General features: G+C 32.6%; 3 protein-coding genes across 4 annotated transcripts; 2 read left to right on the forward strand and 1 right to left on the reverse strand.

The window, feature by feature from the left end:
* Positions 1 to 13: 13 nt before the first annotated feature.
* Positions 14 to 14,422, forward strand: LOC134837460 (uncharacterized). Its single transcript, XM_063852835.1, is given in 9 exon segments — positions 14 to 59; positions 114 to 2,476; positions 8,497 to 9,052; positions 9,112 to 10,261; positions 10,324 to 10,628; positions 10,687 to 11,077; positions 12,184 to 12,942; positions 13,219 to 13,667; positions 13,730 to 14,422. Coding segments are annotated over 9 exon segments (6,669 nt in total). The 5' UTR covers positions 14 to 56.
* On the reverse strand, positions 2,608 to 7,211 carry LOC134826975 (SR-related and CTD-associated factor 4). 2 transcript variants are annotated; one of them, XM_063839489.1, is made up of 12 exons: positions 7,094 to 7,211; positions 6,583 to 6,873; positions 6,140 to 6,523; positions 5,906 to 6,070; positions 5,587 to 5,834; positions 5,431 to 5,526; positions 5,276 to 5,367; positions 4,935 to 5,210; positions 4,614 to 4,872; positions 3,939 to 4,555; positions 3,745 to 3,885; positions 2,608 to 3,685 (listed from the first exon to the last, which is right to left on the reverse strand). In XM_063839489.1, exons 1-12 carry the CDS (start codon positions 7,121 to 7,123, stop codon positions 3,219 to 3,221), a joined length of 3,066 nt encoding a protein of 1,021 aa, XP_063695559.1. In that variant the 5' UTR covers positions 7,124 to 7,211; the 3' UTR covers positions 2,608 to 3,218. The 2 variants fall into 2 exon arrangements, with proteins under 2 accessions (XP_063695559.1, XP_063695560.1); XM_063839490.1 differs by lacking the exon at positions 5,906 to 6,070 and having other exon boundaries at positions 2,613 to 3,685; positions 5,587 to 5,771.
* A 1,101-nt stretch (positions 14,423 to 15,523) lies between the features above and the next one.
* LOC134827463 (protein elav) lies at positions 15,524 to 18,322 on the forward strand. Its single transcript, XM_063840105.1, has 3 exons — positions 15,524 to 16,657; positions 17,629 to 17,929; positions 18,070 to 18,322. Exons 1-3 carry the CDS (start codon positions 15,871 to 15,873, stop codon positions 18,083 to 18,085), a joined length of 1,104 nt encoding a protein of 367 aa, XP_063696175.1. The 5' UTR covers positions 15,524 to 15,870; the 3' UTR covers positions 18,086 to 18,322.
* Positions 18,323 to 25,432: the final 7,110 nt, after the last annotated feature.

Below are 25,432 nucleotides of genomic sequence, written 5' to 3' on the forward strand. Positions count from 1 at the left end.
TCAGTCTATTTACAATAACACATGTGGTCAGAGGTGTTTGAAAAGCTGTAATTAAAATGGTAAGAAACGTTTTGATTTGATTATTGCCTCGCTAATGACAGAATATTTTTCAGAAGATGAAAAAAATGAAGAAGGGAAAACTAGATTTCTCGTCCATGAACGTGGATAATTTCCTCGAAAATCTAGATGTTGCATCGGACGACGATGATCAAGCTTCCGATGAAGAAGAATTGCCCGAATTGAAAGTAGCATCTCCAAAGAAACCTAAGCAGGAAAAGAAGGTTAAGGATGTAAAGCCAAAAAAGAAATCCAAAAAAGCAGATGTCGAGGAAATTGTTGAGCCTAAGATGAGTTTAAAAAAGAAAGGCAAAAAACAAAAGGTTACAGAGAATGGCGAAAATAAGAACGAGGAAAAAGTTGAGAAGAAACAAAAGAAAAGTAAGATAGAAGCAGAAGAAGCTGATGACGAATCTGAGAGCGATGACGAATTTCAGGATGAGAAAAAGCACAAAGAAGCCTTGAAACGTCTCAAAAACGTGGATCCTGAATTTTACAATTTTTTGGAGAAAAATGATAAGAAACTCCTCAAATTTGGTGGTGAATTTGATGAAGGTGGCTCTGGCGATGAAGATTCTGAAAATGACGAAGAACCGGATGACAAGGTCCACAAACCAGAGAAATTGGAAGTGGCTAGTGACGAAAGTGACTTTGAGCAAGAAGATGACGAGTCACCGTCTCACTCATCATCAACGATTACTTTGAAGATGTTGAAGAGCTGGGAGGCGTCTTTGAAAGCGGAAAAAATAGACATTCAAGTTTTGAAGGACGTTACACAGGCATTTAATTCAGCACTGCTATCAATTTCCGGGGACAATACCAAAAAAGGTAAATTCGTCGTTGAGGGATCAGCTGTGTTCAATGGGGTCTTGCAATTATGTATCCTTAACTTGGAGCCTGCTTTGAAGAAATTCCTGGGAATTTTGGCTCCCGGAAACATCAAATCGATTCACAAGGCTAAAAAATTCAAAAAAATTCAATCGCTGTTGCGTCTCTATCTTCTTGACATTGTAAATTTGCTAGAAAATGTCACTTCACACAACATTTTGACTGTATTGCTGAAGCATTTGCACCAATTGGCATCCACATTGCCTGCCTTCCCATCTATCACGAAACCAGTCTTGAAACGGTTAGTCAAATTGTGGAGCGGATCTGAGGAGACCATCCGTATTTTGGCGTTCATATGCATTTTGAGAATCACCAGAGAGCAGCAACCGACTTACCTGAGCAACGTTCTTAAAGTAATGTATTTGTCTTATGTGCAAAACAGCAAATTTGTTAGTCCATCGACACTTCCAAACATAAATTTCATGCGAAGATCATTGGCAGAAATGTTTGCCTTAGATCTGAATGTCGCATACCAACATGCCTTTTTGTATATTCGTCAACTGGCAATTCACTTGAGAAACGCCGTGGTCCTCAAAAAGAAAGAAAGTCAACAAGCAGTCTACAATTGGCAGTACATCAATTCGCTACGGCTCTGGGTCGATATTTTGTCAATCACAAACAACAAGCCACAACTGCAACCCTTGATCTATCCAATTGTTAGCATCATAATGAGTGTCATAAAATTGATTCCTACTGCGGCATACTTCCCGCTTCGTTTCCACTGCTGTAGCATGTTAATAAACTTGTCGCGCAACACAAGGACCTTCATCCCACTTTTGCCATTCATTCTGGAAACTCTTAGTTCGTCGACGTTCTTAGCGAAACATAAAAAGTTGTCCATGAGACCTTTAAAGTTCACATGCATCCTTCACTTGTCACAAAGCCAATGCCAGGAAAATGCATTCAAAGACGAAGTCATTGAACAAGTATTCGGATTGACGCTCGAATACTTGGCCAATGAATCCTGTAGCATTGCGTTCCCAGATTTAGTCGTTATGCCACTCATGATGCTTCGGCAATACATGAAGACCGGAGGTAATGCCAAGTACAATAAAAAACTCAAGGAACTAGTTGACAAAATTGAAGAGAACTCAAAATTTGTGGAACAAGAACGAACCAAAATCAATTTTGGCTTAAAAGATTATCAGATGATTGCTGGATGGGAACAGAATGTCAAGAATAAGGGAACGCCTTTATGGAAATACTATGAGCAATGGCTTGCGACAACAACGAAGAAGAAGAGAAAGGAAGCTGCTAATACCGATGTTATCAATGCTCATGATTTGCCGTCAATAAAGAAGACAGCCAATAAACGAAAAAATGAGGATGGTCCTGTGGATCTTTTCCCATCCAGCGACAGTGAAAATGAGTTAGAAATTGAAAAAGTTCAAAAGAAGCAGAAGAAAACGAAAAAGATAAAGAAACAGAAGGTAGCTAGCGATGAAGTATCTGATGCACAAGCGGACATCGAAGATGATACGACAAACAATGCAGTAGACATTGTAGAAGATTTTAATATTGATGATTGGTAAAACTTGCAATTTTCACTACTTGATTGTAAAATATTTTGGTTTAATAAAATAATCTTTTTAAATTTCAACACCTTTCCTTTTCTTTAAATATTCTTCTGTGCGCTTTTATATATTTGTATCGTGTGTAAAGAAAAGTTTCGAAAATTTCAAAAATTAAATTTGATATTTTTTTTTATAAATACGCATGTTTTTCAATTTTAAAATATTTATATTGTAAGAATTTATATTTTCAATAATCAATCGAATGAGTAATAATCATATATCAAAATATCGATAATAATAATAATAATATAATAAAGTCACTATACCTTGCACTTCCTTTCAAATTCGAAAGAAAGCACCGTGTGAATCCTCTTTAAAATTTGGAAATTGATAACCTGGCTGTGATATTTTAACTTGTCCACGTTCTTTTCTTAAATAGGGTAGTAAAATCATATCAAAAATTATGTATGGTGATTACTATGTTCATATTTTCTCTTTTTTGTAGTTGTTTTAAGAGCTTTATTTTACAAATTGGAAAATTCGTAACCAATATTTTTTCACACAAACACTAAACTTAACTAAAAAAAAAAAAGTTTGAAGACATACATTAAAAATCAGACATAAGCTACCCTATCTAGTTTTATCACAGCCATACTTTTTAAAAAATAACTTTCTGATATTGTGTGTTATAGACATTTTGTTTGTCAGATTTGTAAATTTTAACGTTATAAATATTGTTTGACTTGTAGAAAATAAAGTTCACTCGTCAAACAAGGGTGTTGTTCCACCTTCTTGCGTTTCTGTGTTTTCCTTTTGATTGTTGTCCATATTTTCACTGGCATTTGTGTCTTGTGGTACATTTTCCTCCATGACGACATTTTCCTCTTGCATCTGGTTTGCCACGTTGTTATCTGAATGCACAACTGACTCTTGCTGATCTTGAGGCAGCTCCTCTGACTGAGGTACATCTTGAGGTTCGTTCATTGCATTAGTGTCATTTTTATTTGAAGAATTTGCGGATGCTGAACAATCTTCATTAGTTTGAGACTCATTTTCATTCCATCGAGGCTCTGCTTCATTGTCCCAAGTTTCTTCCTCATCTTGTTTCTTTTCATATTTTGGAGAATTTCGATCAGGTCTTTCTTCCATATCGTCATTCCACTGTTTACGTCTATCTGGACCTCGATTATTACGTTCCTCGTCGTACATTGAATATCGTTGAAACCCTGCATATCAAGTATTGAGAATAAAAATGATGAAAACAATTATTTTATTCTTGCATTACCTGGTCTGGGGCCATAATTGGACTGCATTCTCGATCCAAATTGATTTCCACCCCGTCCCCCACGCATAGGAGGCATATTATTGTTAAATCTATTACCTCCGAAATTTCGACGATCATAGCCATCATCACCACGGTTGAAATCTTTAAACAAAATTAATTAATAAAAAAAATCCTTGATTATTAATAATACTCACCATTTCTTTGCATTGCCCCTTGATAATTTTCATTGCGATAATTTCCACGATTATCACCACGTGGACCATAACGACCACCTGGAGTGCCATTGTTGCCAGCCATGTCTCTTAAACGGTCCTGTAACGGTCTTTCCCGGTCATGCCGCATAGGACCTCCTGAATTTCTCAATCCTCTTGGTCGTCTGCTGTCCCTTTCGTAGGAGTCCTCACGTTCTGCTGAGTTGAATCTGTTGCCATGCCGATGATCATGTCGATCAGAGTTGTCTCTTCTACCTTGTTGGTCTCGAGTTCGATCGTCATTTCTTTGACCACCTCCCATTTGCAATTGATTATAAGATTTTTGATTTGCACCAGCATTGTAACCACCATCGTGCGATTTCACGGGAGGTTTATTGCTGTTGTTAGACATCTCTTCTTCACCTTCAATATCCATATGATCATCTGTGGCATTGGTTATTGGAACTGGAACTGAGTTACCAAACAGTTGAGCGTTGAATGAAGGAGGTGGCGCAGAAAATGGATTCAATGGCATTAAAGCGGATGCTGGATTGGACATCATCATGTGAGGAGGTGGGATATTCAACATGGGTACGGGAATTCCCATTGGTGTTATAAGTCTACAAATTCCATATTAATAAATACTACTAAAATACTTAAAATTATTGTACAATTTACCTAGGAACAGGAGTCATCGGGAAATTCGGTATCATCAAAGCTGGAGCTGGAGGCGGTTGACTAGTGTCTATTGCTGGAGGAACTCCAAACATTAAAGGATTAGGAGGCATCGCCATTTCTCCCTCTTCTTTTGCAGGTTGCTCTTTCAGTTTATCCTTAAGCCATGATGGCATAGTCTCCTCATCAAACATACCACCTTCTTCGAGTTCCGAAAAATTAGTGGTTTTGGTCAATTTATTCCATGGTATGTAACTGACTCCTAAAAAATAAAATTTAAAAATTAAGAAAAAAATGAAAGAACATTAAAAACAAATAAATTACCCAAATCAATATCCCAGTAATCCTTCCACTCTTTGCTTTTTACGCCTTTGCCAGCAGCCCAGGAAATTGTAATTACACGATTATGCATTTTGTAACCCTTGAGAGCTTGCATACTTTTGTATGCATCCTGTCGACGATGCATGACAATAAAAGCACAACCTCTCGGTGGAATCATATCAATACTGACGATATCGCCATACTTTCCAAAAGTATCAGATAGTTCCTCCTGTTGAACTAATTTGCTTAGATGACCAACCCATAATGTCGTACTGCAAACTGCAAGTTGATAAATATTAATTGAATGAATGTCTGTTAATATGCGGTGTAAAGTTTCAACTTACCGCTCAAATGATCTTTCTTTATGTCGGGTAAACCTTTTCGTTTGCGTTCTTTTTCATGCTCTCGTTCACGTTCTCTGGATCTTCTGCTACGTCTATCGAATATCGAAATATGTATTTCCAATATTCATGATCGAAATTCCAATTAAATTACTTACCTTGGTGAACGACTACGACTTCTACTGAGAGTGCGTCTTCTTCGATCGCGTTTGGAGCGATCTCTAGACCTTGAACGTGATCTTCGGCGACGGTACCTAAAGTGAAAATTTCATTAACTCGAAATGTTCGGATAAAGAAAAAATATTTAACTTTACCTATCATGCCTCGGAGACGAAGATCTAGACTCATTGGCATCTAAGTTTATAACTTCATCCTTGTCGTTGCTTGACACAAATTGGACCTCTGGATCGGTATCTGGCATATTCCCTGCCTCTGCTTGCATTTGAACGTATTGTAAGGTGTTATAGGCGCTCGATCCCATTCCGTAAGTAGTCTGACTCTGCAAAGAATAATCATTTGTCGATTGTTTGCTTAGATCACATTCGTTAGCAAATGGAAGTTTCTGTAAGGATAGACAAATAATTTTAAACAATTTGACTTTAAATCGCTTTCTAATTTTTGCTTTCTCCTCACTTTTAAGACAGTGGCTAAATGTTTTTCAAATTTTTCCTCTTGCAACCTCATTTCAGTTAGCTTTGTATTTTTTTGATTTTCCATTTCGTTCTGTTTTAAGATTTGAATATTTTGAAGGTGCTTTACAATATTGGGATCTGATAAAATCTGTGTTAAGCTTTTAGGCTAAATAAAATTAAGTAAGTGTCTGTGAATAACAGTAACACATCAAAGGGAATATCTTAAATTTCTTACATCTGGTATGGCGTTTGAAGCGTGAGGCGACGAGCTATGGGCACCATGATCTTCTTCATCCTCCCCATAATCAAAGTCGAGAAGATTCTTGTTGAATTTCACCGATGAGTTCTCACCCGATGTTTGACGCATTAGCATTTGTTGAAATTGCTGCAATTGTCGAATGGTATTTTGATCCAATGGCTTGCTCTTGTCTTGTCCAGCTAACAATTCGTCTCCTGGACCCAACTGAAGACTTTGATCCATGGAGTTGTTTGCAGCTTCCAAAGCTTGACTTTGGTGCAACGGATGATCTGGATTTGCCAAATCAAAGAGCGGCTGGACTGTTTCGGGTGGAAAAACACTATTTTTCTGCCACAAATTTAGCACTCTGATGATTTTACTCTACAAAATAAAAATTAATCGTTAAATTACAGTAATTTTTCAGTAGTTTTACAATTTACCTTATCTTCTGGCGGACACTTGAATAAGTGGGCAAAAGTAGTCTCCATGTTTCGGGCAAATCTGGGAGCAAAAACATCCTTCTCTGGCCCAAACTGGTGTCTTGATTGACGGACAATCGAGTCTATCACATACAATCCGGGTATTTTGTATTCAGTTTTACATTTTTGAATGAACTTTTCGACACTTTGCACTACATGCTTATAGAATTTTATAGATTTCATCGCTGTCCGGGTAATGGAGCCCATTTTTTGTTTTGATATCGGGGGTGTGATTTCGTACAAGCTTTGCAGCTGAAAAGCAAAAAAAATATTGTTATTCTTCTTAGAACTCAAAAGAAATCTAAATTCAGTTGCCTGAAAATGGCTGGTAAAAGTTACGGAAACGCTAAGAAAATTCCGAAAGCTTGAATTGTGTTCGCCATTTTAAGCGTAACACGAACTGTCGAACATTTTATCTTTTTTTCGAAACTTCCAATGAAATTTTATATCGTAATATACACTTGAATGTTACCTCTGCGTTAAACAGCCGAACAGTCTCCATTGTACTCGTTTTTCTGGCTTTTTGAGGCTTTGAGGCTTGTTAAACTTCGTTTTTGTTGTCGCCAATGGTCGTCAATGCCGAATGACTTCCACCCTATAAAAAAGGTAGTACGTTTTATGCATTGTGCATTGGTACGTCTCTTTTTCTTTTTCATTTTATTGAAATTCATACGTTCTGATATATAAATTATTATTTTGAATTTCTTTATCTGTGATTCCATGGAGTCACTGCCTGCAACCTCTGTCCGCGTCATATCTCTTGTGAGCGCTCTATTCTCATTTTTTGATGAAGATGAGGACCTTTTTTTCTAAGAACATGCCCGTACCAGCTTCATCACACATTTATTTTATTGTTTTTCTATGACATTATAGGAGTCCTGATTTATTCCCAAGGCGACCTTAACTTTATCTTTTGTTGCTCGTTAAAAGTTGTCGAAATTTCTAACGATTTTTATTTCAATGTGTCCATTTCCTGATCTTACCTAAACTTTAATGTACATATTAATGGGATCTTAGCGGAACATATTTAAAAAAAAAATAATAAATATTTATCTATGTCTTAGTAGCTTCTATGACTAGGTAGTCTTGTCTAGCCTCGAACTATAATAGACTGCTAACATAAAATTTAGTAAAAAATTATAAGTTAGGAAGTTTTTTTTTAATGACAATCAGATCGGTTTTACAACCATTTAAATGTTTTGATGAAAACCTTTCTTGTCCTTTTCGGGAAATCCATTACATCTTTAAATAAATAATAAATACAGCAATTCTGTAAAAAAATTAATGAAAAAGGGTCGAGTATACACTTTTGAAAACGAAATGCACAATTTGGGTTTCTTCTCTGCACCGGATTTTCAGAGGGACGGTCCATTCTAATATCGGACTCTCATTTGCTAAAATATTTATTTAGGTATTATGGGTTAAAATATTTTTAAAAGTGAGTAATTATGTATAATTATTAGTTAATATTCAGTGTAAATAGATAAGAAAAAAATCTCAAAGTATTTTCCACACAAATATTTCAAAATATTCATTAATTAGGTAAATTAAAGAATAGATTTTGTGCAATTTGTCAACAAAGAGACACTTTGAATCAAAGAACTTCTTTTACACTAAGACCAAATTAATTGAACATCTTATTTAGATGTATGTAAAAAGAATCAAAATTGACATTACTTATTTTTATTTTAAAGCATAGTTTAGTTTAGATCTATATAAAAATAAATAAATGCAGTGTGATGGAATGTGACCAAAGCCCCTTAATTGGTATTAATACAATGAGATGTACTGTCTTACACAATAACTATTTAATAATACGGCCGCTACGATTAACTTCACATTCTAATTATTATCTGTTTTCTCTTTCGTATTTAGCTCAATGATGGAACGTACTAACCAAATCTCCGAAGATTGTGATCAATTATTGCTGCACGACAATAGTGAGTCATACGCTGTGAGCAATGTGAATTCCGGATTCAATAAAAATGTCTCTTCGGACGAAGACGAAGAGGTGCTCGACATAGAATTAAGAAACAAAGATTTCACCAAAAGATACGCTGAAGTGTGTCAGTCATATCCAGAATCTACACCACCTACTAGTATCAAGAGATTTTCCGACTTGAAACTGGAAGCTTTCTCGAATATCAGACTCTATAGTACCGACGATGAAAGACAATCTCTTATCCAAGAAGAGGCTCCAGTAGACACATCAGTAAAAGATGTGGAACAACGGAACTCATCGATGACTGATACTGGAGATTTAGCAGAAGACGAATGCACTTCCAGTGGATCTGCTTACTCGGAAAGCTCCAGCAGTAGGATATGTGATATCAGCATTTTGGAGAGACTTTTGCGGACACATTCTTTGTGGTTTATACCGGGTATCCAAAGATCAGGCGCTGTGCACCTGCTGCAAGGGAAAGAAGAAGGAGTAAGTAAAAGTTTTGATTAAACGTTGAAAAATTATATATTTATAAAGTATTTTTTTAGACCTTCATAGTAAGAGGATCCAGTCAGCAAAACACAATGGCGATTTCAGTTCGATTACCAGCTGATTTAGGCCCATATATCGAGCATTATTTGATAATATCGCAAAACGGTGTTCTTAGTCTCGAGAATTCACGAGAAAAATTTGATTCGATTCCAGCACTCATTGCTCACTATTCATCTGTCTGTGAAGAGCTTCCTGTGCAACTCTGTCTTCCAAAGTCAATAAGAGAAATTAATAATAGACAAAAATTGTCATCTTTAGCGTTACTTGGACAAGAATTTTGGCAAAGCAATATCGCTAGTCTTAAGAGTGACAACGAAATTACATCACCAGATACTAGCAGTGGCATCGGTTTAACAATTTTCAGTTCCAACACAAGCTGTACCATGGATCAAAATGAATGTTTGTCTCCCTTATCTGACACAATTTCTACAATAAGCAGTTTCTCATTGAATAATACTCAGCAGATTCTAAGTCCAACGTCCTCAAATAGTTTCTCTTGTAGTGATCCAAGTCCGATAATCGGAAAAACCAGCACCTTCAAGCTACCATTGACCCCAATTGTAAGTGAACCATTCACTATTCAGGGCAGAACATCGAGTGGCTCGAGCGATTGTAGTCAAACATCACAAAAACAAATAATTAATCTTGTTCCCACTACAAGACCACAACCTCCAACGACATTGAATTTAAAAAGTCCACCAACTCCACCACCTAGACTTTCAAAAATTTCGATGACTCCATCGGATCACAGCAACTTTAGCGTTACATTCACGTTCAGTGCCCCTCAACAGCAGCAGCTCGACACTGGAAAAAACAATCCGTTTCCATGTGACATTAAACGCCTATCTCCGGAGGGCCAGTGTAATATAAAAGACATATCGAACAGTGAAGATGAAGTGTTAACCATTGACAACGAAAAGAGCATGCTCACCTCTAGCTCTAAAAGAAACCGTAGAAAAGAATCGAAACATTATCAAGAATCTGATATTATAGAATCAACATCGTCATACTGTCGAAGTGGGTTGTCAGAAAAACAATCAGATTATGAAGACCTTTGGACCCACAATGACGCAACATCGAATGGCCGATCTCTTTCCAGTTTCAGAGGAACGATTCCAAATAAAATTGATTTAAATACTAATCAAGGTGAGCTAAAAAATTTGAATTTTTTTACATTGATTATGCATATTTATATATATTTTGTGTAGGGCTCAAACAAATGGGATCATCCTCTACGCTTCTCACACCAATTAATGTTCACCCAAACATCAGCACCAATCCATTTCTCAGTAAATTACATCAAAGCAGCACCAATTTATGCAACGCAATGGGTCACGATAATCGAATCAAACAAAATCGGTTCAGTTGGGACCTCTCCTCGAATAATACAGCACAAAGCACCAAAAATAAAGACTGGATTCCGTTTGAAAATTCTAAAGAATTCGATGAGTTGTGTACTATGCGCAAAGTGACCGATGATACAGTGAAAAGTGCTCATTTGGAAGGAAAGAGGGTACGTTTTAATTTTGAATAGAGAGACCGACAGTTAATTTAGTTTTTTATTTAAATAGAGAGGAATAGCTTTCGATTCGTGGATGTCCAATGACGGTTTGAAAGACAGGGATCTAAATATATTGGAGCAGCAATCTAAATGTTCAATTAATCGAAATAGCAACATTTTGTTGCACAAACTCATACTGAATAAATTTCCTGACCTTTCTTTCGAACGAACAATTGTTGGCGAAATCGACATCGAAAATTACCGACAGTCAAAATACGACAACGTTGACGGATGTCGATATTCGGATACAACGTATAGTGATGGGACCAGGTACAGTGACCCTTGGCACTGGGAATATCAAATTGGCGACACCTCAAGCATTAGAAGGCCAATCAATAAGACTCAAAAAACCGCAACGATCGCTAGTCGTCATCGTGTAAGAGAAACACAAAATATCTTGAGTAAGTACGGCTTACAGTATTCATAATATTAGTATTAAGTGATCATTTTGTCATGTAAAAGACTTAACAGTAAATCGGTTCTTGAAAGTTTTCAAAATCACTTCTAAAAATCATGAGAAAAAACTAAATTTTCAGGTGGAAAATTTCTCTACAAAAATGTTCAAAAATCATCTATTCTGAACTTTTTTTAAATGAAATGGAATATTTGATGGAAAAACGGCGTGTTCTTGAGGCCCGAAGTTAAACCTTGTGTGATTTTAGGTGCTCCGATTTCTATATAAAAACAAAAAGTAACGCAAGGTCTATCGAAAATAGTCTTTCTTTTACAATTACGTCGTAGACATCTCATGTGACTTATATGGGTGAATGATCAAATGCATATTATGTTAAACATCATTATTGTTGCATCATTTTCTAATCAGTGACAACTTGTACGTATTCAGATGTGTGTCCTTTTGAATAGTACACACAGGGAGTTTCGTTGAAACTAGGTAGACTTGTAGACAGGAGCAAACTCTGATTCCAGTTTGACATTGATTTACTTAAGTATTTCTCACTGTCTTTATTATCACTGATAACAAATATTTATTTAAAAAAAATAGTAAGTAATTTATATTTTACTTTGTTGCTAATAAAAACGTGTGAGGCGACGTTAATATCACAGAGATCGGTTACAAATCTTACACGAAATATTGTTTATTCAGGCGACCTAAATCTTGGTTTACCTACGGCTTATATTCCCTATTTCCTATTGTAAAATAAATATTCCATTGATTAGTCATAGACACCTATTTTGCATCTCGCTCTAATTACGACATTTTATTACTTCTGTTTTTTTCTGTTATCACTATGTTTTACTTTAAATTGTTCGGGTTTCAAGTGCGAACAAGAGTGTAAGGGTTGTTTGTCTGTCCGTCTCTCATTTACATGCACCTCGATAGTGCATTTGCAAGTATTTTTGAAACGCGCTTGCGTAAATGACTCACATCGAGTGCGAAGAAACAGTTTGTATTTCAGAGTATTGTTTACAACTGTTCTGGCACAAAGTTTTAGTGCATTTTGTGATTTTGAGTCGAGTGGCTCATTGTACGGATATCAATGAGGAGTTTTCGTTTCAAGCGATTCGTTAGATCAGGAAAAAATCTCTTTAAAATTTGCCATGAAATTCTTCAAAAGGTTGTGGCTCGCAAAGTGCGAGAACCCGAATAATGGCCGGAAAACGCAGAGAAATTTTGAGATTGATTGTAAATTCAAGGCATTTCCGAATGACCAAACAAATAAAAGTTGCAAAGCTCAGATGCTGCAGAAAAACTCGGACAACTTGCAGAAACGTCTGGAAAACTTGCATGATCTATGTCATACCGAACGAGAAATTGTGCCGCCAGACGAGTTTTTTACTGCACCAGAAATAGTCGAGTTGTACAAAGAAGAGAGAATGTTATCCACTTGGATCATGGTAGAACTGGACTGTGAGGTTGATGAAAAAAGTTCCGAGAAAAAGAATGATAGTCACAAATCCCTAGTGATAATAAAGGGGAAACCAATATTCACAACATACGATAAAGAGTGCTTTCAAAGGTCTCTAATGGGACCAATTTTAGAACCTGTGATCGTTCCTGTTACTAGGGCATCCGAATATTTGCATCACAAAAAAGGATTGAACATCGAGAAAACTTTTGGATTGAGTGACAATGGTAGTCTTTTACTCAATTTGGATCACATTTTCGTCTATAAAGGCATCGAATGTTTCCATTATGAGCTCAGTATATTTTCCTCTTATGAAATTGCTCTAGAAATCACCGACAAGTACAAAACAAGGAAAAGTCTTTTGAAAAAGATTTTAGAGTGGATAAAACACTTTCTAGGTACCTATTTAATTTAATAATTTCATTCAATCATATTCCGCGAATATAAAAACTTCATCTTAATTGAATTAATCTCTGATGAAGTTTATAACTGATAAGTGTAAAATATTTCACACTTATAATAAATCAATCAATCAGTCAATCAAAACAAAGGGAAAAAAATCAGGGAGTTTTGATGAACTTGCGAGATAAAGCTCTTTCTCTTTTTTCAGTTGATGATTAGTTATTTACGACAGTTTTGATTTAATGATTTCTTCTTTTTTCTCTTCATTGCAGTTCATCCACAAAATCGTACATCTAACATAAGTCCTGGCGAAAGCGTAGAGGCATATGCATTAGAACTGGCAAAAAATTCTTCATCGACTTTTGCTAAAAATGTTGAAAATTTCATTTGTTGCACTAAAGAATCACACGAGACATCTCCACAAGTGGTAATGCGTAACATGCGGCAGTTTATGAGTGGCATGAAAAACTATCTTGTAAAACACGGCGAAGGAAACTTTCAGGAGGAGGTACAGCAAGCGTGTTCACGATTGAAGCCAAATGAATTTTTGAATTTGGACACCATTCTCGAAAATGTCATGCATATTTTGGTCGTTTTGCCACTAAAAGAGCATCTTTACAAACTCTTTGTTGACTTTTACACAAACTCCGGCGACCTGAAACTATTGATTGACAACATTAAGCTTGCAAGTGAATGTTCACCTGCTGATTTAGGAATCGAGGTATTTCTTTGTTTTTCATATTTACCTTCAAATATACATATTAAATAATTTTCTTATATCAGGAATCAAATATAACCCTGCCAGATGGTCCCGAATTACTAAATTTATCCATGCTCATTCATCGGATGGAGGAGCTTGAACTGCCATTAGAGAAATTAAACGTTCTTTTTACCCTGGTAAGCACAATTTTCAAATACTCGAAGAACGCATCGATGAATGCCGACGATTTCTTGCCCACCCTCATTTACGTCATCGCCAAAACGGGATTTGTGTCGAGTGAAATTGAAGCGGAATTCATGTGGGGCTTAATAAATCCAACTATGCATTCTGGAGAGGCCGGTTATTTTCTAACCACTGTATGTAGTGCAGTTCACACGCTGAAAACATTGTCGCTAGATGTGAACCACAAGACAATCCAGACGACAAATCCTTCTTCAATTTTGAAAGTTGTGATTCCAGATGAGAGTAATGGGTCCACCCAAACGAGAACAATCCCAGTGCGACCAAATACCACAGTACGAGAAATTTCACGTATTATTGCACACAAAGCACAAATAACAAACTCTCAAGACTATGGATTGTTCAAATTAGTCGGAGGTGAAGAAATACTCCTCGCGGATCACGATTGTCCGCAAGAAGTTTCGGTTCTCACACAGAAAAAGTGTGTATTCATTTATCATCGTCTCGATGCAAAAATTGCTTGGCCAACCCAATAATAAGTATTACCTACATTTTATATAATATTTAAACCATAATGACTTTTTTTTAACATACCTTATATATTTAATGTATTAAATATGACTTCATTTTCTATCGAGTTAACATGTATTTAATGCATATTCATTTCATTTTTTAATATTTTACTATGGAATATGTAGAAACAAATATCAAGACAATATTACACATAATATATGATATTAATTACAAAACTTTTTAACTTTATGGAACTTTTTAAATTAGACTTTTTTAAAAAATATTTCTTGCCAATATGTATTTTTTAAACTCGGAAGCATATTATAAACGAGGAAAAAATAGTATGAGGTATTATGAATTTTAATAATAAGTGTAGTTGCGAAGATAAAGGGAAAGCCCTCTGAATTAATTTTTATTAATGTGCAATGTATTCAAATATATAATTTTTATTTTTTCAATTCAAAATAAATATATTTTTTAAACAAAACTTGAGTAGCTAAGCACTCATCTTACTTGTTCATTCAATAAACAAAAAAGCAGGATACTGCGAGAAACAATCAAACCTTTTTGAAATATTTTATATACCTATCTAAATATAATTAATAAAAATATTGTTTAAATTTAAGTAACATATTTATACATTTTTATAAAAAAAACCTTATGATAATAAAAATTAATAGAAATAATACATTTTTTTTATATACCTATCTTACATTTTTAATATTATTATAATTGGCCACAGAAAGAAGAACTATCAATTTGTGCAATTTTTCCGCTGTATATAAAGAGTCTTTCGATCTTTGAGATCAGTTTTGATCGGGTTTGAGATCAAATTTCAATCCAAATTTCTTTTTCAAGTAAGTTAGGGACCCAATTTTAATCAAACTTTCTTGTACAAGTCAGTTTGAGGAAAAATCTCTACCCCAGTTTATTGAAAAGTGTGATTAAATCATTCTTTGGAAAAACACCCGGAAAAACTGTTATAGTTTGGAAAACTGTTATTAATTTTTCCAAAAATTTTCAATGAGTCGAATGACATTGATGACAAAGAAATCGCCAAATTATTAATTCAACCAATGTTTGACGTTTAAAATTTTGACGTTTTGAATGTCAACAAACGGACGCCTCAAATCGCGTTCGTGCCAATTCAGGATTCGCCTTTATTGATCGAGCTCCATTAAAGAGGTTCTCAGTTTGTTCTTGGCATCACCGAGTCGACTTCACTACTCTTTTTGCCCGTGTAATAGTTTAATTAAAAAGTATTTTTGTAAAATAAGTGAACAACGTATAAACCAGTGCGAGAAAAATATTAATTTTCGGTAAAATAGTGAAATATAGCCGCACCGCCCAGAAACAAATAAAATCGATAATTTTTTATATATACATACACGACATACACGACGTACGGAGGAAAAAAGGGTGTAGGTCCTTTTTTAGTTAAATAGGAGAATAATTAGTAGTTTGTACGGAAAAGTACATCTTATCAGGCTCTGAATTCAGTGTGTGACAAATGAACGACTTTAAAATGACCGGAATAGAGGTACAAGCAAACCAAACTCAAGCTAAACCTGTCCAGCAAAATGGAGACGCGTCCTCTGCACAACAGCAACAACAGAACTCTGAGGCACGCACAAACTTAATTGTAAATTACTTGCCGCAAACCATGACCGAAGAGGAAATCAGATCGCTCTTCTCGAGCGTCGGCGAGGTTGAAAGCGTGAAGCTGGTGCGTGACAAGTCAGTAATTATTGCGAACCCCTTGATTCCCGGGGCAGCTAAGGGACAGAGTTTAGGTTACGGATTCGTAAACTACCACCGGCCTCAGGATGCCGAACAAGCTGTAAATGTGCTGAATGGATTGCGATTACAAAACAAAGTGATAAAGGTGTCGTTTGCTCGTCCCAGCTCGGAGTCAATCAAAGGAGCAAACTTGTACATATCCGGTCTCCCAAAGACAATTACACAGGAAGAGCTGGAATCGATATTTAGTCCTTTCGGACAAATTATTACGTCACGTGTACTTGCTCAAGAAGGCAATGACAAGCCCAAGGGGGTTGGATTCATTCGTTTTGATCAACGGAAGGAAGCCGAACGGGCTATTCAGTCATTAAATGGCACCGTTCCACAAGGCTTAACTGACCCAATTACAGTGAAATTTTCAAATACACCCGGCAGCAATAACAAGATTGCAGCACCTGTCCTCCCAGCATTTTTGAATCCGGCATTAACACGGCGCTTGGGAGCAATCCATCATCCCATCAACAAGGGATTGGCACGATTTTCACCAATGGGAGGAGGTAAACCATTTTTCATTTTCTTTCTTAAATTTTGAATTTCAATTTAAATCAACCGCATACATTTACTTGTGCAAGTCAAACATTATTAGTAATATTACATAAGCTTTTTGAATTTACATAAGAAAAAGCTTTTTTGTATTTTAGTAGATACATACAACATACATACATAACGTTCAATAGTTAGGTACATTTCCCTTATCAAACGAGCATCTGCATACACACATTTAATTCTAAAAACTGTATACACAATTTTTACAACTAGTTACAAACGTACATACATTTGTTGTGTAGCACAGGATCAATATTCATGAGTGTGTAAAATTGGTGGTGCATATAGTGTGAGGGGTTAAAAAAATGTATTAGAAAATTTCGTTTGGTCTTTCTGCATGCCGTATAAATTATTACAAAAGAATCAATCCATTGTTTCACATATGTTGCGATATATGCAGATTGCATTTTAGTAAAGCGTAGTAATACTTTTCCGCATCCCTTTTATGTACCTACCTAGTTTCCATGCATTTCTTACTGCATGCATGCACCCTGCGTGTATACACCCAAAAAGGAAAAATTACTATGGCAAATTTTTCAGTATGTTGTACGAACATCGTTCGGATTGCGTCTATATGGCCATTGAAAATGTAGGAAAACACGAACCAAAACCGGTTGTACGGATATGTAATAACTTTCATTTACTGTTTATGTGGCCAGGGGTGCTCCGCTTTAATTTATCATGCAACATTTATTTTTCTCTCAATATTTAGATTTTAACTTTTTTTTTATTTTGCTAAGATTCACGGCATTTTCCTCCGCCATTTTGTTCATTTTGAAAAACAAAATCTATATTATGAATGTTCATTATTTCCTTTTGAATAACAAAAGGCTCCAAAACAGTTTTTCCGAATGGATCGACTTTTCAGAATTTTAAATTGTAAAATTTTTATGATACAGCTGAAATTCTTATTTACTTACAGATGTGCTTGATGTAATGCTTCCTACCGCTGCACCAACAATTGCACCGGCCGGAGGATGGAGTATTTTCATTTACAACTTGGCACCCGAGACAGAAGAAAGTGCTTTGTGGCAATTGTTCGGTCCCTTTGGTGCTGTTCAAAATGTAAAAATTATTAAGGACAACGCAACAAATCAATGCAAAGGATACGGATTCGTTACAATGACAAACTACGAAGAAGCTATGCTGGCCATACGAGCATTGAATGGATACACACTCGGAAATCGAGTGCTGCAAGTATCATTCAAAACCAACAAATCAAAGTAATTATATTCATTTTTTATGTTTTGCTTTTCCATTACTACTACAACTTCAATATAAAACTATATATATATATTATTTACTATATATATATAGAGATGAGACTTAGTAGACTTTTATTAACTTGAATTACCAATTTCAGAATGGGAGAAAATTAAATAAATGGAAATGAAGAAACTTAGAACAAACTAGAAAATTATCAAAAATAAAATAAAATTTTAGACAAGAAGGGCTAGATGATGGCCTTACTACCATTTACAATAGTCAAATAACATCAAGAAGAAGGATTGTAGAGCATCTTTAAACTAATATACATTGTTTCTTCATCGTCCAGTCTTAACTACTAATATAATTAATTATTAATTTAATATATTTATACAAGAAACTTTTTCTTACATTTGTATTTATTATAAATTTACTACTACGTCGAATACTTGCTTAAATTTTCGAGGAAAAAAACAAACACAGTAATGCACGTGTTGTCTGATTTTATGTCATTTTTTGAACCTATATAATTATTATGTTTTTAGATTTACAACAACGACTTTTTAAAAAAATGTTTGTGTAAAACAAAGAATAGCAAAATTTTTACCGTACCCCTCTAATCTATTAATTTAGAAAGGATAAACATGAAGCAAACAATTTTAACTTATCGTTGTTGTTGTTGTGCTCCATAAAAAAAACAAACAAAAAAATATAATTATATAATTGTAAAACATGCAAGCATAGCAGAAAATTACATTACACATTTAAATATTTATTAAATTACATAAGAAAAAGTATTATTAATAAAATAGCTCTTAAATGTATAATTATTATATATTATTAAATTATAACAAATTCATAAAAAAAATTCTAGTCAAAATAATCCTTTTTCTCATAATTAATATTATTATATGATATAAACAAAAAAAAATAAAATATTTATTATGTAAACATTTTAAAGACAAACATATTTATATTCATTATTAAAAGAAAAGAAAACACTTAGACGTAGAAATTAAAAATGAGCTAACCCACATTTTAACTTGCAAAAAAGGTCAGCGAATGATAAGGACACAGAAAGTTGCGCACAAATGACGATGATATGTGACGAAAGTTATATACAATATATGATTGTGGTTTGCAAAAGTTAGGGTTTTTAGCTTTGTTTGTGCAATTTGACATTATTTATAATCATTAGTTTGTTTAAGTTGCAACGCTCTATAAAACTTGAATGTTATTTTTGTGTATCCATCATTTTGTATGTAGGCATTTACCCTTTGCTAAGAAATCATTATATTTTATGATTTTTCGAATGATTTCTATAATTTTTTATTTCACTCAAATCCCTCCTCTCCCTTTTTTACAAAAGGCTACAGATAATCAAGATGCTAGTTATTGTAAAACACAACGAATTGATAAGAATCTCGAATAACTTGTATTCAAAACAGAATTTTAAATCGCAAAATGTAGGATTAGATTAAATGAAAAGAAAGTGATTTTGCACAAGACTCCAATTAGGTATGTGGTCATAAGTATATGAATATAAATAAACCATTTTATACAACTTGAGCAAGAATAAAAAAATTTTACAAGAGTTACAAAAAAAAAAAAACGAAAGATTCAAACACATTCGTTCTGATGATAAATTTTTTTGATACACTACAAAATACTGCAACAGTATTGACATTAGTTTTAGAAATAATATTTCTACTTTTTCATCATCATCGAAAGCAATAATAATAACAAAATTGATTTTGGTATATAAATATACAGATGTTTTTGCATAGACTAAGTAATGTAAGAACAATCAACCAAATAAAATGAAACTATTGGAAAGTATAGTGTTTAACCGTGGATGTAAATAAAATACAACCATGCAAAATTTTCACGCTGGTTTTACACAAACATAAGAATTTTATGCGATTGTAGAGTAAACTCGAAAAAATCACTGAAATACCAAACCAAACCAAAGATACGCTTATTAAAAAATAATAAAATGGTATATCGAGAATTAATACGAAGATGAATATACTCATTTTGCATTCTCAATCCAAGAAAAAACAAAATTAAGGGAGGTGATAAAATAAATCGGATTAAAGCTATTATGCTTTGAAGTGCAAAAGTAAAATGTGACAAATAAAATAATAAAAAATTACAAAAGAAACATCCACACAAATATGAAAAACACATCTTCCAATCTTTAATAAAAAATATTAATATAAAGTCTTCTGAATGAAATTCTGTTGTTGTTAAACTAACTTTTACCTAACGCATAGAAAAGAAATCCTATACAAGATGATGGGTTACACAGAGAATATAGTGAAATTTTAAATTTGCTACTAAATAAAAGTCAAGTTATATTTAAGTATTAGCAACTATAAGGAATAATAAAAACTAAAATGCAAAAATACAGATAAATTATGTATAACAGAAAAATCACTTAATGGAACTTAGAAAAATATTAATTAAACATTGAATTCCATACATAAAACAAACATAGGCAAACCCTTTTTGAAAACAAAACCAAAACAATTGAACTAAATTTAAAAGTTCAACATTATTTAATCAACAATGGTATGTGCAATGGTTTTCTGTTATAAGACTTTCAAACTCTCATATACATACATAATAAATATAAATCGTAATAAAAAAAAGATTCAAAAGATCGATATATATAATTTTTAAGCATAATGCAAGAAAATTGATAAGTTTTTATCTTTGAAAGATGAAACGTTAAAAGTAATCGAAAATATGGTACAGCTACTTTTGATCGGCTATATTAAATTCAAATGATAACTTACATACTTACATACAATGAAATTAAATACTATAAATGGAGATATCTGTTTTACTGTAATACTTTACTTAATAAATATTGTATTATTAAACAGAATAATAACCACAAATACTTTACCGTTAATGGTTATATTGTAGATTAAATGATTAAAAAAAATAATGATAAAAACAATTTTAAACTTGTTAAAAAAATTTGGCAGTCATTTATACGTACTCGTCTGCATAATTGCTCCGAGTACCTTTTAGCAATTTTGATTAATATTACTTAAATATGTCTATAGCACGATCCAAACATTTAAACAAAAAGGATTCTTTTTTTTATAAAGAACGTATCTCAAATCATGATTAGTTGTAAAACTTGTCATTTTATCCAATACCAAAAAATTACATTTTAAATCTATCAATGTATTTTGATCTATCTTTACATCTATGTATATGTTCTGTACTTGTACCTTTATATATTTATATACAACATTAATAATTATCTTTGTAGTACTCATAATTTATTATAAATGTGGAGAAATGCACATAGAGTAAAGAAATCGTTCTCCAAACCAGAAAAATGTAGGAGAAAATTGTGTCCTTTTGAACTAAAGGCTACACTGATCGCATTTTTTGAAATTGATGTAAAAGCATTCTCATTAGTACTTGCGTTTGTGCCAGTGTTTGATTTGACTTTCGTTTGATTTTCATTTTCAATTCAGTTTTAATATAATTTTAAGTTTTATATTTTAAAATGGATTACTTTTATTGGTTTGTTTTTGAAATTTTCGTGAGATTTTAATGCATTTTAAGTTAATTTGTATCTTTTTTCATGAACACTAAATATATGATTTTAAAATTAAGATACCTAAGTAGTTTTATTATTTTATTTTCTGGCAAACAAAACAAAAATGAAATGATAATTCATAAATAAATTATACCATAATATACACACATTTAAAAATTTATGGCAGAATAATAGTAAATGTTAGAATAGAAAGGAAAAGAAAAAAACTTTAAAGGCTTTATAATTTTGCAGCTATATGATTAAAACTCTTGTTCCAATAATTTTTTTACTTGCTTCGATACTAACACCAACAATTTTAGAAAAAATGAGCCCAAATACGTTAATTAATTTTCATCACAATCTTTATTTGAATTGGTTTTTATTTGAATTGTGCTTTAGTTTTATTTATAAAAAAAGTAATAAAAAACAAAATAGAATATGTTTTATTATATATTTATCTTATTATATACTTTGTGTGCAAATAAGTTTTTCTTTCTTTGATAATAAATGCATTTAATAGAATGAAGCATATTAATTGTTGTTTTATTTTATTTTCATCATCATCTTGTTGAATATTCTTTCTTAACCAACCATTTTACCTTCAATTGTGCTTAATTTTCTTAATTTCTTTGCTTTTGCTCCTGTAATAAAATAACGATAACAAACAACGTAATAACTAACTGACTAAAACAAATCAAGTATTTTATACTGTTGAGACACGAAGTAACGAAAAGAGGAATCCTCAGATTTGATATTTAATAGGAAAATTTTACAGCCAATTGTTTATAAACGGAGATGAACTTGAATTATTAGAAAAAAGAAATCAAATCCCATAATAAAATATACTATACAAATTTTTATGTACCTATGGTTCTAAAAGCAGATAGTTGAATAAATATTTATAATAAATTGTAGGATATTAATATTTTAAGACAGATCGAACATCAAGCCATTTGAAACTTGAAGACAATGATTTTCCATTAAAGATTGAGCATTAAGTTATACATCTGAAATAAGGTTAGTTACTTTTATGATAATCAGAACAAATACACAAAATGTACTTTTTCTGTAAACAATAAAATAAAATGGTCTATTCTTATTTGTCATCTTTTATGATATAGTTGACTACGTAGATCCTTTTAACAAAAGACCCAATATCAATATGATCAAAAACAATATTTTTATATACATAATATAAAAAGCTTTCCTCCATTAACAAAGATAAACTAATGCAAAAAAAACTTTATATATCTTTTGAGGGTAACTTTTAAGGTCATCGAACTCTATGGAATAGTAAGTCTGTGTTCATAAAATAAGGGTAGATGTTTAGTTTCCTTGTATGTGTTATGAATACATACACAATTTTTTGATCGCACTCTGTTTTAGATATGTTTATAGATTTATCACATATGGTTTTTGAAAAGGAATAGAATTTATTATATTTAGAGGGTGTCTGGAGTTCAACGACACTTTTTTCAAAACGATCACTTCACAGAGTTTCAATCGTACAAGCAAATTATTCGCGAAACATGAAGGCAAATAGAATATCACGCAGTATATATCTCTTTAATTTTAACCTATGCTATAAACGAACTTTTTTCTGAACAACAACGAACTTACATATATTTTAATATGATAAAATAAAAACTTCAATAAATGTACTAAAACGAAAGGCTCGATCCTCAACATTGAGCAAAAAGTAAGGGAACACAATAAAGAAGGATATGTAATCAACATTGCGTTCCGATCGACTTTACTTCAAGGATTGACCATTATACATAGTTTTCCACCTATTAAAACTGTGGTTACAAATCGAGTCATCTGATCAGTTGTACTACCTCAATACGACAATACAAACAATACGATCAAAACTTAAGTGTTGTAAATGGTCTCATTTTACCAGAAATATGTACCTACTTACTTTTCATTTGGAATGATTTTTGACGTGAAAGTACCGCGAAATTTATTAGTGAAGGTGTGTCACGTAGTTTAAAAAAATGGTTAATATCGAAATAAACAAACGACAAGTCTATATATTTATTTTCAAATTTTGGGTGTCGCAGGTACGAAAATCTGAATGAATCAAACAGAAATCGTAAGTATAAAAACCTACCAACAGATAGAGCTCGCAACGATTTTTTCATCCTGAAGGATACGGGTATCCTGCATAGAATTGTGTGCATATATGCATTTTTGTGACCTTGTACATTTTGGGAGTGTTTATGAAAATTCATACCTTCATACATACAAAATTTGTTTGTTTTCAAATCGCAATACTGTTAAATTTACAGTAGCTTTCTTGCTCAAGTCAATAAACCAAGTTCTTTTATTGAAAAAAAAAATGATTAAAATGCATAGTAAATAAGATACAGCTTGATTTGAGGGCTTTCATATTTCCTACAATCCATGTCCAATATTGACACTAAATTCTTACATTTAGACATATTGCCAATTATAAAAATTATTGTTTATGACATCTGGTCTTGTTAAAAGCGATGATAATTAAAATTCGCAACTCATTTAAAACGTTGTATTTTTTCTTCTGATTAAGGCCGCTCGAAATGAAACTCAATAGTTTTGTCCAAAATTTTTGAAATAAAAATGGGGGGGGGGTGCAAAGAAAATAAAAATTTTGAAATACTTTGAAAAATTTTATTTAAAATTCCTTGAAAAATTATGAAAATACACCAAAAATCGGTAATTTTTGATGAAATTTTCAACTTTTTTTTTATTTTTCTCTATTGGATTTTCGAATATAAAATGGGGCATCGGACAAAACTATTGAGTTTCATTTGGAGCGGCCTAAGACAGAAAAAATAAGAAATACACAATGGCATAATATACTTACAAATATTTTTCGACAATTTAAATGAAAATTTTATTAACATATTAGACATATAACTTGTAAACAAATCAAAACAGCATAGGGGTCTGCGGTGGTGTTATGTCATATTTATCGATCTATTAACTTATTAGATTTTTTATTTACTGCAATAAACAGAAGAAATCCACTATGTTTGAAAGATTAAACGACATTTTTGAAACCATATTTATAAACAGTTATAATTTGTTCTAACTAATAAATAACTTTTGAATTATTTTTTCCTATATTTTAGTAAAAATATAATTTCTAAACTTTCTGAATATTAATGATTATTACAAAGTAAGAGAATGTGAGATACATTGTCTTCTTATATACTAAACTTAAATAACGGGACAAATGATTAACTCTACTTCAACAAACTTTTACTCATTTAGTTCGAAGCCTTCTTTTTTATATTAATCTTCGTCTTGTTTTCAATGTCATCAATTTTTATCAATAACTCTCTTTTTTATATCCTATCAAAAAGGCCTTTAAAATAATAAAATTCTCAGCTAATTTTCAAAGTACCATACGCAGTCTGGGTATTTAATGCTTTGTCCCTCTTTATAAAGTTGCTGCAGCCTTTGTTCGTCTGATTTTGTTTGATATATAATAAATTTTTTGGTATATTTAGTATACTTAAAATCATAATCACCAATGATATCGCGTATTTAGTGATCTTTCTCTGTACTTGTCAGTTAATAGCTGAGTTCTTTGAATTCACACAAGTTCTTCGATGATGAAACTTAGTTTTAATAACACCTAACTGCGAAAAGTACATTTTTTGTAAAAAATTGTTTAGATCATATTCATATAAATTGAAACTATATGCATATCCAAGTTTCTCTTCTTTTACAAAGTTTGTCAAGTTCAACAAATCCTTCTGATGAAGATAAATCAAGATCTAATAATTAAATTAAACTAAAATTTTCAATATTTCTATATTTGTGGACCATTTTGACATTAAATATTTCGATATTCTCAGGGTACTTTTGAACATATTTAGCTCTTTTTGTTAACAAAGTAAGAAAAGTTTTGAAACTAAAATAAACGAATACCCGTTTAATATTAATAATTAGCTTTCAAAAATAT

The sequence above is a fragment of the Culicoides brevitarsis genome, chromosome 1 (genome assembly GCF_036172545.1).
Source record: "Culicoides brevitarsis isolate CSIRO-B50_1 chromosome 1, AGI_CSIRO_Cbre_v1, whole genome shotgun sequence".
NCBI classification, from domain to species: Eukaryota; Metazoa; Arthropoda; class Insecta; order Diptera; family Ceratopogonidae; genus Culicoides; species Culicoides brevitarsis.